This window comes from Mus musculus, chromosome 1 (genome assembly GCF_000001635.26).
Source record: "Mus musculus strain C57BL/6J chromosome 1, GRCm38.p6 C57BL/6J".
Classification (NCBI taxonomy): Eukaryota; Metazoa; Chordata; class Mammalia; order Rodentia; family Muridae; genus Mus; species Mus musculus.
The window spans coordinates 83,379,575-83,394,637 of record NC_000067.6 but is presented as its reverse complement, the minus strand read 5'-3'; the positions used below and the strand labels follow the sequence as shown (position 1 = coordinate 83,394,637).

Below are 15,063 nucleotides of genomic sequence, written 5' to 3'. Positions count from 1 at the left end.
CTCTTGTCCAGCTCAGGGGTCTCTGAGCCCTGTTTTTGAAGTGCTTGGTGTCTACAGCAATCAGGACTTACCTACTATCTCTGGAAGACAACCAGAGGTAATAGGTAGTCTGTAATATTTTAGAAGTCTCTTGAGCCAACCTGGCCAAAAATTCAAAAGAGAAATCTCAAACCTGGTGTTAGGGTTTTAGTTAGATGCTCTTGGAGGCTGTATTGTCACACTAAATGAAAAAATGTCATGGAAACTATATGTGTATATTTATACAGAGCCTATTTAAAGCAGTGGTTCTCAATATTCCTAATGCCTGTGACCTTTTAATATGGTTGGTTCTTTATGATGTGGTGAGTCCCAACCATAAAATTATTTTCATTGTTGCTACTTCATAAATGTAATTTGCTACTGTTATTAATTGTAATATAAATATCTGTTGTTTTCTGATGGTCTTAGGCAAAAGAGTCATGACACACAGTTTGAGAACTGCTGGTTTATAGTCTATCATATAAGGAAATTGTGGTACTAATGTAGCAAAAATTGCACAAGAGCATAGTCTTTAGTTCCCTATAATCTGAAATAAGAATAGAGAAGAAGGGAGGAAGCCCCATGTGTGCAATTGACTAAGAAAGTCTTAGTTTGATTCTCAAAGCAAGTAACTTTACCATAGGTTTTTTAAAAACTGACGTTAGATAGTCCAAGAACTCTAATTTCCTAGAGTAATGTCTTTACATTTTTTTTTCCAATTTGTGATTCAGTCTCTGATCTTTTGAGCAATGAATCATTTTCAAAGTCTCTTGGCAGTTTACATAACAGAACTGTCTTCCTGAAGGACCAAGGAGCCATATCTTTGAAATGTAAACAAGAGAGAGAGAGAGAGAGAGAGAGAGAGAGAGAGAGAGATTGAGAGAGAGCTTGCTTCTCTGAGTATCTGTAGGAAAGCAGGAAGCTAATATTTATGAGTGTCTTATACCAAAGTGTAAAACCATGTCAGCTCATGGAAATGTTAGAAAATGTGTTTTCCCTTTCTATATGGCTCCTGAGCAAGCCCTCTACTCAGTACTCCTGCTATTAAGAGACTCTCCTGTCCTGTGCACAGTTGATTTTAGACTTCATTCTGGTCTCCATCCCCACTTCAATGACTTTAATAATGTATGATTTTCATTTAATCCCTCCCCTCAAACTTTATTCCATACTTCGGTCTTGTTTTTGTCATCTAGAATACAGGAGGATGGGTTGTATATTCACAGGGATAATGAAAATGTAAAGAATGGGATGGAAAGCAAATCATACTTAGCTGAACTGGAAGATTTTCATAACAGAGTAAATATTCAAGATAAAGAGAAAAGGGTCGAAGATCAATCCAACTTATCTTTGGTTTGGGATATCTGGGCTTGTTTTTAATGTCAAAAAACAAAACAAACAACAACAACAAAAACAAAAACAACTGAAATTCCTAAATTCCTTTGTGGGGGAGGGGGAAGAAAGCAGATCAGATGAAAATAAGTTGAATTTCAATAGATAGAAAACAAAAAGTGCATATGGATGACCAGCAGCTGTGGATAGATTCCAAAGCTCATGTAGAAGTAGGGTGACGAGAGCAGAAATATGATTCTAGGCTGAATGTATCAGAGAGATGAGATTCTTTAGGATAAACGGATGACTCTAGAATAGTGCCAACTCGTGGCCCATTTAACCACTTGTACAACATCTGTTTGTAATTGGTCTCTTAGCCTTCTTAACATAGAATAAAATTACAGAGGTAGACCGGAAAGAGGTAAATTCCAATTGCAATCGTGTATGTGTGTGTGTGTGTGTGTGTGTGTGTGTGTGATATATGTATATGTGTGTATGTATGGTATGAGGTATGTGAGTGTGTATCTGTCTATGTGTTTGTGTGTTTTTGTGGTTTGTCTGGGTGTTTGGTATGTATAATGTGTTATGTATGTTTGTGATGAGTGTATGCTGTGTATGTGTTTGTATGGTGGTGTGTGTGTGTGCTATATGTCTTTGTGTGAGTGTATATTATGTCCATGTGTGGTGTGGTATGTATAAGTGGTATGTGTCTTTGTGTTTGTCCCTGTATTGTGTCTGTGTGTTTGGTGTGGTGTGGTGTGTGTGTGTGTGTGTGTGTGTGTGTGTGTGTGTGTGTGTATGTGTGTGTGTGTGGTTTGTGTGGTGTGTGTGTGATGTGTGTGGTATAGTGTGATATGTGTGTGTGCGTTTCTGTGTGTCTGTCTCTGTGTCTCTGTATCTGTGTGTCTGTGTGTGTATGCTTTCACATTTCTTTCTCAGGTCTGTAAGAGAGAAAAACAGATGAAAACTATTAGTAGCCAGTTTGAGCAGTGAGTAGAAGAAGTTTAGATATATGGCCAACACTGCTCAGCAATGCTGATTAAATTCTCTAGATAATTGTCCCATAATAAACAAGTCTGTGTGTGTTGCTCACCCTGCTGCAGACTCCCTGGCCTTTTGCAAGCTTCTCTATCATAATTTGCTCCACCATGTCTGACATGCTGCTGTCCCCTGGCATTTCTACATTGGTCTTAAGCACAGAGCATCAGGCTATACAACTATACTTCAAGTAAAACCCATCCGTAATTAAAATTTGATGCCTACTTTCATGGCTGGTGCTCTTTTCCTTTTAAATAACACAATTATCAAACTTAGACAAGATATCTACTGCCCTTCTGTAGTCATCTAAATTATCTTTGAAAATAAGCAGTGTCACTTTTGTTGATGCTTTTTCTCAATGTTCTGCAGTAATAGTTTTCATAGCAACTGTTAAACAATCAAACTACAGTAGTACCCTCCGGGCTTCAGTGCTTACAGTCTAAAATATGATCACCTCTAATCCCAAAGCAACACAAACACCTGCATTGGACCAAATGGACTCATAATTCCTCTCAATGCAATTTCTATTTAAACAACAACAATAGCATAGGTGAGTAGCAGATGTTCCATTGCTAATGATCCAGATGCTCCACTCTGCTCTCATCATCGAGACCCTGCCTTGCTCATTTTCACTTTACAAGTACTGTTCTGTCTTGCATTGTTTGAAGCTATTAGTAAAAAACTTACATATTTAGATAGACATGATTTGTGTTTCCATGATATTCAATATACACCAGTTTGTGCCCATAGAGCTGGGCAGTGCTGTATAATGGTCCAGGGTGTGGGATGGGAATAATGGTCCAGGGTGTGGGGTGGGAAGCTGTGTGGAGGGAGGAAGATACAGGATTGGGTTCCTGAGTCCAAGATTGTATTCTATGGGGGCCAGTGAGATGGTTCAGCAGTTAAGAACACTGGTTGCCTTTCCAGAAGTCCTGAGTTCAGTTTCCTAGAAACCAGATGGTGGTCCATGACCATCTATAAAGGGATCTAATACCCTCTTCTGGCATGCAGGTGCACATATGGACAGAGCACTCATACAGAAAGAAAGAAAGAAAGAAAGAAAGAAAGAAAGAAAGAAAGAAAGAAAGAATAAAAGAAAGAAAGAAAGAAAGGAGGGAGGGAGGGAAGAAAGGAGGGAGGGAAGAAGAAGGGAGGGAGGGAGGGAGGGAGAGAGAGAGAGAAAGAAAGAAAAAAGAAAGGAAGAAGGAAAGGAGGGAGGGAAAGAGGGAGAGAGAGAGAGAGAGAGAGAGAGAGAGAGAGAAAGAGTTCACTTATAACCAGACTTTTAAATTATCTTTTCATGATCGGTGGGACCCACTGTTGGTAATTTTCCCTATATCACAGCAGAAAAGCACATGTTCCTCACCCCAGGAAACGAAAGAGGAAAAGTGAAAAAGACACTACCATCTACTTCAAAAAAACCTTCATGATTTAAAGATTCTCTATCCCGTCCCGCGGGATTCAGTTATTCGTGGGTGCGAGGGGGACCTCGAACCTGGAAGGAAATGGAAGGAAAAGAAAGAGAGCAGGACGACCAAGTAGATTTAACCTATCAAGGTCTCGTTTATTAGGCTGAGGTGCCTTCTTTTTAAAGCATACATCGCGGGGAATATGGGAGGGGTCGAGGGAGAATTATACAAAGAACAAAGAAGTGGGCATCTGCTGACATGGGGGCCGAAGTCAGGCGCCAGGCAGCAGGCACTCTGGATCTTATCTCTGGAACATCGATCCTCCTTGACAGCCTTGGGGGTGGGGGGGTCAGGCTGGGCTCAGGCATAACTCATGTCCTTGGATGGCATGGGAACTCAGGAAGAGATAGGGAAGAGGGGTCTATAATTCAGCTTTTACAGCCTCAGGTGCCAAGAAAGGAATAGGGAAGAAGGGGGGTGATAACCAGCTCTTAGTACAAGGTCATTTGGCCTGTTAGGGAGATTATGAAGGGCTCACTTTCTCACGGGATGGTCTCTGACAATTCTCACTATGTCAACTGCTAAATGTCACATGGCCTCTTCCAGTGTATCACTCAAGGGACGCAGTCTCTAAATGCTAAAGATCCAGATTATAGCAGCATCTGGGCCTAGATCTTGTAGTTGGTTCATAGCTACAGTTGAGGTACATGCATCAGGAGTTGGAGAATCCAGTGCAGGCAGATTACAAGCAAACATGTCAAGTACTACTCTCATCTCAAAGTAGGTGAAGAAGAAACCATTCTGTTCTCTTAGGTGACACATTTTAGCTTAAATAATCCTTCCCAAGGGAAGACATTTCTCACCATGATGCTCTTCTATATAGGACACAGTCCATTCCACTCTGCCTAGAAACAGCTAATAAACCTACAACCTGCTGTTTCCTCCCTGAGACACAGGAAAGCAGGACTTTTACACTCTGAGGCTTCACTCCTCCTACATAATCCCCATGAAAGCTCCATTTGTTTACAAGTATAATTTGCAAGAAATACTAACTTTGCAAGATTTCTCTTGGAAATCCGTGGTGGCTCTCTTGCCATATTTCATGCAAGAAAACTAGTGTGTCCGAAGTTACTTAACAGCAAGACAGTCTTTACATAACAACCATGGCTGGGTTTGCTCACTTTCTGCTCTCAACTCACTCTTCCCAGCAGCATTTAATGAGGCAGCAACACAGACCTGCTGCGCCAATGGCTCTATTGTCCTAATAATTAGGAAACATGCTCATCTCTAAACCTCAGGAAAATTCCATGCTCTGCTTTCTCTGGAGAAGATGAAATGCAGTCTCCAAGAAAAGTTCCAGGTTTCCCGAATCTTGGCTATTTAGGAGTTTATAAAGTTATTAAAAAAAAAATCTAACATGGGCATTTTTATTCTGCACATTTTGAGATCTCTTTCGAGAGCACTTCTCTTTTCTTGTTGATATGATTCATACAGGCTATAATAGCAGTCTTCTATTAATAAGAGCTGTATGAAGTTATAAATGTGTAAGAGTCTGGATGTCAGTTACTTTTTTTTTTCATTATTTACATTTAGAAAGCAAAGAATACTAACCCAATTCACTCTTAGCAACAAGACAGCTGAATGAATGGCAAAGATATTCAGCTAACCTCTGATGGAGGTGCTAGGCCTGTCTCCTAGCCTCCAACTCACTTTCTGTAAGAGAGCATGGTAGTGTTAGGCACAATAAGAAAACTGTGCCAGCGATCCCACAATCATTGACAGTAAATGGGATGGAAAACTGCAATTGAATACCGCGATAATGACTGGTGGTCCTCAGGGAATGGCTTTGTTACTAGGAATAAATGTACTTACAAGGAAGGAAAGTCACTAGGTACTGTTTTTAAAGGTCTTTCTAGTTGGGCTAAATAGTAAACCTTATAAGACAGCTTTAAAATGGTTTATTCACATGTGTCAAAATATAATTTAGTCAGTGATAACCCAACAAAAGGTTTTATTATTTTATTCAAGAAGAATTTTTCCTTCAGATACACAATTAGAAGACTAATCAGATACTAAAATACAACCATTCTTTATAACCTGAGATTGCTTTAACTGGTAATTTTGCTCTCACACTTTTTATGAGGTGAAATATGCAGATATACTTTTCTCTGTGTTCGTGACAGGCATCTAAACATTAGACTTTAGGACTCAAATGAGGATTTGTCCTTTGTCCATTTGATGACAAATAAGTTTGTTTTGAGGTAATTGAAATTCATATGAGAATGAAGAAAGGAAATATTTTATTCTTTCACACATTTTCGTGCCTCATGCTAAAATCTGATGCTTTGAAGTTGCTTCTTAAATCAAGCATGAGAGTAGGGTTGTGGAAAGATCAACCCCTCAGCTTCCCTTTCCAACACAGGATTGTGCTATTCAATCTCTGTTAGTGTAAAACTTCTTGGTGGAGAAAGCTGTTTCGGTCCTGCATAGAGTATCATCCACTCCATTATGTGTCTGAGACATGTAACAACACTCCAGCAAAATCAAACCTATGTACTCAATGATAGAATAGTGTTATATTACATTTTAAACAAATGAATTACAATTTAAGAACATTACCAATAAATTCGCATCCTGTATTTCTTTACCTGGGTGTTTTAAGGGCCTGCTTTATTTTATTTTATTTTATTTTATTTTATTTTATTTTATTTTATTTTTTATTCTTCTTTCACATATTATATCTAAGCTACAGTTTCTCCTCCATCACCTTTCCTCAGTCTCTCTTTCTACCTCCCCTCTCCCTCCTATACATCCACCTTTGCCTCTCTCAGAACAAAGCAGGCCTCCCAAGGACATCAACCCAACAAAGTATAACAAACTACAATAAGACCAGGCATCATACCATCACATCACGGCTGGACAAGGCAACCCAGTAGGAGAAAAAGGGTCCCACAAACAGGAAAAGGAGTCAGAGACAGCCCCTGCTTTCACTGTAAGGAAACCGAAAAGAACACCTAGTTACACTCTACCATGGCATATGTAAAAGACCTGGGTCAGACCCATACAGGCTCTCTGATCTCTGCCAGCCTCCATGAGTCCCAGTCATTTGGAATTGCCTGCTTTATTTTAGAATAAATATGCTATGTGGTACCTATATATGCAAGGTATACTTTAAAAACTAAAACCATGATGCATATTCTAACAATTATTTGTTTTTAAGGAACAATTCACAATATTATTTGAAAAGGCTCACGTTTAAAAATCTAAAGTAGGGTGAGGGCAGTGATCAGGATGTAAAGTGAATGAATAAACAAACAAATGAATGAATAAATACAGAAATAAATGGGAAAAAAAAGAACTGTGGGGCTACCTCTGCCAACAACCTTTATGTAAAATGGAAAGTAACTGACTGACTTCTCAAAATTGGCATGCAAGATGGGTGTGCCCAGATTATAAATGCAAATCTAAGACTTCAGTGTCCAAAACTTTCAAGTACTGACAAATTACCACAAGGGGATATTTGATGTCTGACCTCATATGGCAGTTGCAGTTGAGATCAGGGACACTGAAATATTGTATAATGCTCCTTTCAGACTGTGTGTGCTAGTTCTACACAGAGCAAATAAACCCTGGTTTAGGCTTAGGACCCACCTCCAAGATAAGTCATTAGGTGTATGCAAATATTCCAACCACCTCCCCCCCCAAAATGTCTAAATGCCAAAACATTTCTGATCCTAAGCAATTCTGATAGAGAATATTCAAGCTACATAAGACTACTACTTAAACTACATAATAACTAACTTTGCTATTGTTGATGTTATTGTTTTTGCCATAGCTTATTGCTATGGCGTGAAGTTGCTGCATCTTTAGGCTAGATAACGACTATTGCCTTCTGCTTTGCACCACTATTATCTCTGAAAACCTTTCAGTCAACAAGCTAGGTCTTTCTTTTTTGGTCTTTGTTTACAAATATTCCTCACTCTCCTTCATCTTACATTTTCCCCAACCTTACAGCCCGTTGACACTATTATCCTTTCTAGTTATGTCCTTTCTTTCATGATCAGTAACTGTTAAATGACTGTGAGTTTTAGCTCTAGTATTATATCTTATTTTTTTCTTTTTTTTTAATTAGGTATTTTCTTCATTTACATTTCCAATGCTATCCCAAAAGTTCCCCATGCCCTCACACTCCCCTACCCACCCACTCCTACTTCTTGGCCCTGGCATTCCCCTGTACTGAGGCATATAAAGTTTGCAAGACCAATCGGCCTCTCTTTCCAGTGATGGCCGACTAGGCCATCTTTTGATACATATGCAGCTAGAGTCAAGAGCTCCGGGGTACTGGTTAGTTCATAATGTTGTTCCACCTATAGGGTTGCAGACCCCTTTAGCTCCTTGGTTACTTTCTCTAGCTCCTCCATTGGGAGCCCTGTGATCCATCCAATAGCTGACTGTGAGCATCCACTTCTGTGTTTGCTAGGCCCCGGCCTAGTCTCATGAATCATTTCCCCCCCACCCACCCACACACACAACAAAACTAAAATTGCTAATACTTCTTTTTATAATTATTCATTTTACTTTACATGAATAAATGTTTTGGCTGCTTGTGTGTATGGGCAACATATATTCTTGTTGAGATTCTTGTTGCTTGCAGAGTTCATTAGAGAGTGTTGATCATCTAGAAGTGGAGCTATAGATGGTTGTGAGGCACCATATGGGTGCAAACCCAGGTTCTCTGCGAGAGAAACACATACTCTTTCACCTGATGAGCCATGGTTCTAGCATGATAATAAATACTTGAAACTTACCAATAGATATTGGAAACTTATCAAAAGAACAGAAGAACAGACAGTATAAAACGTACTTGTGAGCAAGTACCACCAGGCAAAACCATGTTTAAAAGATCTTTTTAAATAAGAGTCAGAAAAAAAAATCTGTGACCTTAAAACTTCAAAACCAACAGTTAGATTGATGGCCAACTTCATCAAAGCAAACAGATGATATTTTGGATATGTCAGAAAGACTAATTGCTAGTTTAAAATTCTGTGCTCCATGAAAAATAGCCTGCAAGAGTAAATGAAGGTATTTTCATCTCACCAAAGATGGTCACTCTCATGCTTGTCCTTCTCAGTCCCACACCAGGGTTTTTGCTGTGAGGTCTCTGGTATGGCTCTATTAGCTTCACTCACAAAATAAAATTGCTTTGTATTCTAATGAGTTACCAGTAGCTAGGAGGCAATAAGATAAATACTATTTTACTGACAGTTCCTTTTCACCTCCAGCTAGGCTGGATAGATATTCCTAGCCATATGTATTGCCCCGTCATAGTTATAGTCATCTCATGGTACTGAGATTTAAAGTCTTATACTATTCATTTGCATTCCAAAAGTAACATGAGCTTACACACATGCATTACATACAAAGCTTGGCTACAAATATTTTAGAGAACGAATGTCTAAAATGATGCATTGCCTTATTATGCTCTTAAAATTTAGTCAGGGGAAAAAGTGCATAAAATGAATTGAGAAGGGCTAAGACTCTTACCTGCAGAATGAAAGCTATTTCTGATGAATGAAGATGTGATGAACAGTTACAAATACAAGTCCATTGGGACCCAAGCCAATCCAAGTCAGATTGCATACATTCAAATGTCTGGAATCCCTAGATCCTTTCCTGCATTTTCAAGTATTTGCTAGAACATGCCCATTTAGCCACTGATATGCAAAAACTGGCATGCTGTGAATCTTTCTTTCCTCTTAAATGATACTAAAACTTCTTTCTTTTTTTCCCCCATCCTCTCTTCTCTGGCTTCCTCTCCAAATCTGCTGGTGTTTCTAACCCCTTTATGGTGGGTGTGGTCCTCTCCATCAGCCATGTGGGTAGTTGAACCAAACTCTGCTACCTGCCTTTCTGCTGCCCTGCCGGTCAAGAGACACTGCCAAGAATCCAGGTTGGTTGTGGGGCCTGGGGTCCAGGGGATTATAATGCCAAGTCATGATCAGGGTCTTCTTAATGATAGTACCCATGAGGCCCCAGGGTACATGGTTGAATATTTTGACCCTGATGTTCTAGATTTATTGGTTGATGGTACAGTTGTGGAAACACAAACTGTGGTGTACACCTGGCCTCTTGTTTACTGTCACATTTAACCTCTGTGTTCTATCCCTTCAGTGCCGTGCACCTCTCCAGCTGAAAAGACTTTAAGGCATTAGGAAATATTTCAATACTGTGAACACTTATGTTCCATCCCTCAGTGTCTTCCTATCTTTTTCCAGTTTAATGGACTCCAAGAAAATAGGAGACATCTCAGTGCCATGACAGGTAGTCAGAACTTTACTTAGGCAGAACTCTGTGTCCCAAAACTTAAAACCAGGTTTGCTTTCTGCGCCATCTTCATTGCAAGCCCACACCCACTGTTGTGTTTATTGATGACCTACTTCCCAACCCAACTGGAACCCTAAAGGTAGCTTCCCATGCTGATCCTTACTCCCAGTCAGCATTGCTTTTCTCTAGACCCCAAAATGTAATAAAATCAGAAAATCCTATCAAAAACATTTCTCCATGGCAGGACACCATGTGAGAACAGCTGGGAGTCTAGGGAAGACTGTAGAGTAGGGGGCAGGTTCTTCTAGACTCAGCCTTCTGAGCAACAACCTGAACAAACACAGACTCTGTGGCTCAGTGTCCTTATGAATATAACAGGCTAGGAGCACCTACCGTGACATGTCACCAAGACAAGGAAATGACAACTGTAAAAGTCTTGTCCCAGTTAATAGAACAGGTACTCAATGAAATGTGTCTAGTTTTCATTGAAATTGCCTTTTTACACTAAGGATATTATAAAATGATTAACATCAGCCTCATTTAGCAGAGATTAAATGTCTCAACAAGAATAAATATCATTCCCAGAGTCAGTGCAATGAAAGCCGAATGGGACCCCAATTCAAGTTTTGTTTTTTGGTTTTTTTTTTGTTTTGTTTTGTTTTGTTTTTTTAACTTTAAGATATTCTTTATTTACATTTCAAATGTTATCCCCTTTCTTGGTTCCACCCCTCTAGGAATCCTCCTACCCCACACTCTCACCCATGCTTCTATGAGTATGTTCCACCACCCACTCACCCACTCCCACCTCCCCTCCCTGGCATTCTCCTACACTGGGGCATCAAGCCTTCACAGGACCAAGAGCCTCTCCTCCCATTCATGCCCAACAAGGCCATCCTCCGCTACATATGTGGCTGGAGCCATGAGTCCCTCCATGTGTACTCTTTGGTTGGTGGTTTAGTCTGTGGGAGCTCTGGGGGGTCTGGTTGGTTGATATTGTTGTTCTTCTTATAGGGTTGCAAACCCCTTCAGCTCCTTCGGTCCTTTTTCTAACTCCTCTGTTGGGGACCCTGTGCTCAGTACAATGTTTGGCTGCAAACATCCACATTTGTATTTGTCAGGCTCTGGCAGAACCTCTCAGGAGACAGCTTCTGTTGGCATGCACTTCTTGGCATCCACAATAGTGTCTGGGATTGGTGACTGTATATGGGATAAATCCCCAGGTGGGGCAGTCTCTGGATGGCCTTTCCTTCAGTCTCTGCTCCACACTTTGTCTCTGTATTTCCTCCTATGAATATTTTGTTCCCCCTTTTAAGAAGGACGAAAGCACCCACAGTTTGGCCTTCCTTCTTCTTGAGCTTCTTGTGGTCTGTGAATTGTATCTTGGGTATTCTGAGTTTTTGAGTTAATATACATTCATCAGTGAGTGCATACCATGTGTGTTCTTTTGTAATTGGGTTACCTCACTCAGATTGATATTTTCTAGTTCCATCCACTTGCCTATGAATTTCATGAAATCATTGTTCTTTATAGCTGAGTAGTACTCTACTGTATAAATGTAGCACATAGCTAGTCAGTGGTGGCACACACCTTTGATCCCAGCACTTGGGAGGCAGAGGCAGAGGCAGAGGCAGAGGCAGAGGCAGAGGCAGAGGCAGAGGCAGAGGCAGAGGCAGAGGCAGAGGCAGAGGCAGAGGCAGAGGCAGAGGCAGAGGCAGAGGCAGAGGCAGAGGCAGAGGCAGAGGCAGAGAGAGGCAGAGAGAGGCAGAGAGAGGCAGAGAGAGGCAGAGAGAGGCAGAGAGAGGCAGAGAGAGGCAGAGAGAGGCAGAGAGAGGCAGGCAGAGAGGCAGGCAGAGAGGCAGGCAGAGAGAGAGGGAGGCAGAGAGAGAGGGAGGCAGAGAGAGAGGGAGGCAGAGAGGGAGGGAGGCAGAGAGGGAGGGAGGCAGAGAGGGAGGGAGGCAGAGAGGCAGAGAGGCAGAGAGGAGGCAGAGAGAGGCAGAGAGAGGCAGAGAGAGGCAGAGAGAGGCAGAGAGAGGCAGAGAGAGGCAGAGAGAGGCAGAGAGAGGCAGAGAGGCAGAGAGGCAGAGAGGCAGAGAGGCAGAGAGGCAGAGAGGCAGAGAGGCAGAGAGGCAGAGGCAGAGGCAGAGGCAGAGGCAGAGGCAGAGGCAGAGGCAGAGGCAGAGGCAGAGGCAGAGGCAGAGGCAGAGGCAGGCAGATTTCTGAGTTCGAGGCCAGCCTGATCTACAGAGTGAGTTCCAGGACAGCCAGAGCTAAACAGAGAAACCCTGTCTCGAAAAAACAAAAATAAAAAATAAATAAATAAACCACATTTTCTATATCCATTCCTCTGGTGAAGGACATCTGGGTTCTTTCCAGCTTCTAGCTGTTAAAAATAAGGCTGCTATGAACATAGTGGAACATGTGTCCTTGTTATATGTTGGGGCATCTTTTGGGTATATGCCCAGGTGTAATAATTGGTCAAAAAGCAGGCCAGTTCAAGTCTTTAAACATATATTATGCCATAATGCTTTATGAGAAAAAAGAGAAAAATGATGAAATCTGACTTATTACAATGGACTATGAATCTTCTCCTATAGAATATTTTTAATGTGTGGATATTTTTACACTTTTTTCCATCAGTCCTAAAGACATCTAATACTTCAATCAGGATGTACAGATGTTTTGTGTGCTCTAAAATATATAAATGAGAATGTAAAATGTAAATGTTTCATTTAGAGTCCGTGTAGATTACCCCTGTATACTTGATACAGCCACTGGCACTTGCATTTTAGGGGGATTGGTTTCCACATACACCCCACCCCCACTGAAAAAAAAAGAAACTGAGATTAAGACTTTGTTGTTAATATTTGACTTATTTGAACACTAATAGAAAAACCCTTAATGTGATGTCATAATTGAACTTATGGCTTTGTGGAAGGATGACTAGTCAGAGGCACAGTTGTCTTTCATGGGATCTTTATGTGAGTCAGAACTATCATAGGTTTAAAGATAAAGTTTAAAGATAAAGTTTGATGATTCTAACATTTAAGCCATTTAAGTTGTAAGCCAAATGTACAAATGGAATGCCTTAAGTTGGCATGTGTTGATGTTGATAGGTAAGGATACATTTACTGAATCATGATTACTGTATGGATAGTTTTGCCATAGAGAGGAAAAAATGATCAATTCATTTCTAGCTATATAAGTAGCTATCCAGATAAGTTACAAAACCCTCTGTTATGATAACAAAACAAAAACAAAAGAAAACAAAAAAAAATCATCTACATTTAAACAGTGTTTCAAAATTCTTAATTCCAAAATATAGTGCAAACTAAGAAGCCATCTGAAAACACATAGCTTTATAAACTAAAAATCTGTGGGTAAGTAGTAGAGAGTTTAATAGAAATAACACAGGAGAATTTCAGGGCTTTGAAAGTGTTCCTGTACAAATCTATAATAGTGGATGCATGTCATTCTTTCAAACCCATAGGATTTACATAAAATGTGGACCTTACTATAGACCATGGACTTGGGGTGTTAATGATATGCCTTTGTAGGTAGATTTGCCAGTTGTAACAAGCAAAGAATTCTGGAAGAGTATGTTGTTGACTGTGTGTGGTATGTTGGTGACTGTGTGTGGAAGAGGTAAGGGGCCTATTGAAACTCTTTGTACCTTACTCTCAAATATGCTGGAACTTGAAGCACTCCAGATGAATCAATTTATTTGAGAAAAAAGTAAAATAAAACCTTTCCCAGTTCAAAAAGCATAAACAATGACGAGAAGATCTGAGGGAATAAAATATAAAATGAAAAACATATGTTGGAGACACTTGTTGTCTGGAGTCAAATTATCAAACACTTTAGACCAATACTTATAATAAAATGTGTACAGTGGGCTCACTGCTTTAGTGAGGACTCACATTCGCCAATTACTGTCTGGTAGAATCTGAATTATGTTCCTCCCCCTGGTATTGTAATAGGGATATTCTTTCTGTTGTCAAGTATTGGCAGGTAACTCAACTGTGGGGAGCAATATGGCTCCTAATATGTGCAGTCTCTTTATATATGTCTTGCTGCTTTTTCTATATCCCTCCTCTATTTTAAGTGTATTTTCCTATTTGCACTCCTTTTGACACTTAACAAACTGTGCTTTTTAGTTATTAAATGAAAGTGCATTTGTACGGAGGAATCTGAGTTTCTTAAGCCTTGAGGATGTAACCCATAACTGTAATAAGAGGCATAGTCATTGAAGGCTAATATGTATGCCAAAGGATGAGTCCAGAACCACCCACTCAAGCTTAGTCCCAAGCTTTTTCTTAAGGTCTGTTCTAAATCATTGCCAAGTGCCACTGTAATGCTTTCTGACAATCTTTCTACCAGCTTTGGCCATTTTTTATAAAACATTCTCATGTACCCAACAAAGAGATCAGCCAAACTCATTAGGATAATAAAGGGAAAACAAAGCCACGAGGACCGATAATCTTACATATTAGGATGCACTCCTTTAAAAAATTCTATTTGTGACACAGTGTTCTTTTACACCACATCAGCAGTGCCACCAAGCAGTCTCTGAGAGCTGCAACTCCTCCTGTCTCACTGTTCACAGTCAATCAGTCCAGGCAACTCTCTGTGTTCAACTTCATTCCATTACTCATGGGCATAGACAACTGTGATATAATCCAGAAGCCTCAGGTGGGAGACACAAGAGAAGCAAGATGCAGATTAAAAGCCCCTTACCTGGGATAATGGGTCTCTCCCCAGCAACACTGATGCTTTGGCTTTGGCAAGTGGCTTCTGGTCTAAGGCAGGAAAGTTTCCTGGGTTGTTGGCTTTCCTGTTTCTTCCAGCCACACTACTCAGGCTTATTGACACTGTGGTAAATACATTGAATGTGTAGGACCTGTGAGACCCAATCATGAAAATAATAATGTGTATACATGTGTCAGAA

General features: G+C 40.4%; 1 protein-coding gene across 5 annotated transcripts in view; it reads left to right on the top strand.

Annotated features, from left to right (window-relative positions):
• Positions 1–15,063, top strand: part of Sphkap (SPHK1 interactor, AKAP domain containing) — a 152,970-nt gene that overhangs the window by 13,774 nt on the left and 124,133 nt on the right. For 3 of the 5 annotated variants that reach the window (XM_006496575.4, NM_001356547.1, XM_006496576.4), the window contains exon 2: positions 9,666–9,744. The exons of the other annotated variants lie outside the window; for them this stretch is intronic. In XM_006496575.4, the coding sequence (XP_006496638.1) occupies positions 9,666–9,744 (79 nt within the window). The remainder of the gene's footprint in view (positions 1–9,665; positions 9,745–15,063) is intronic. 5 annotated transcript variants of the gene reach the window in all.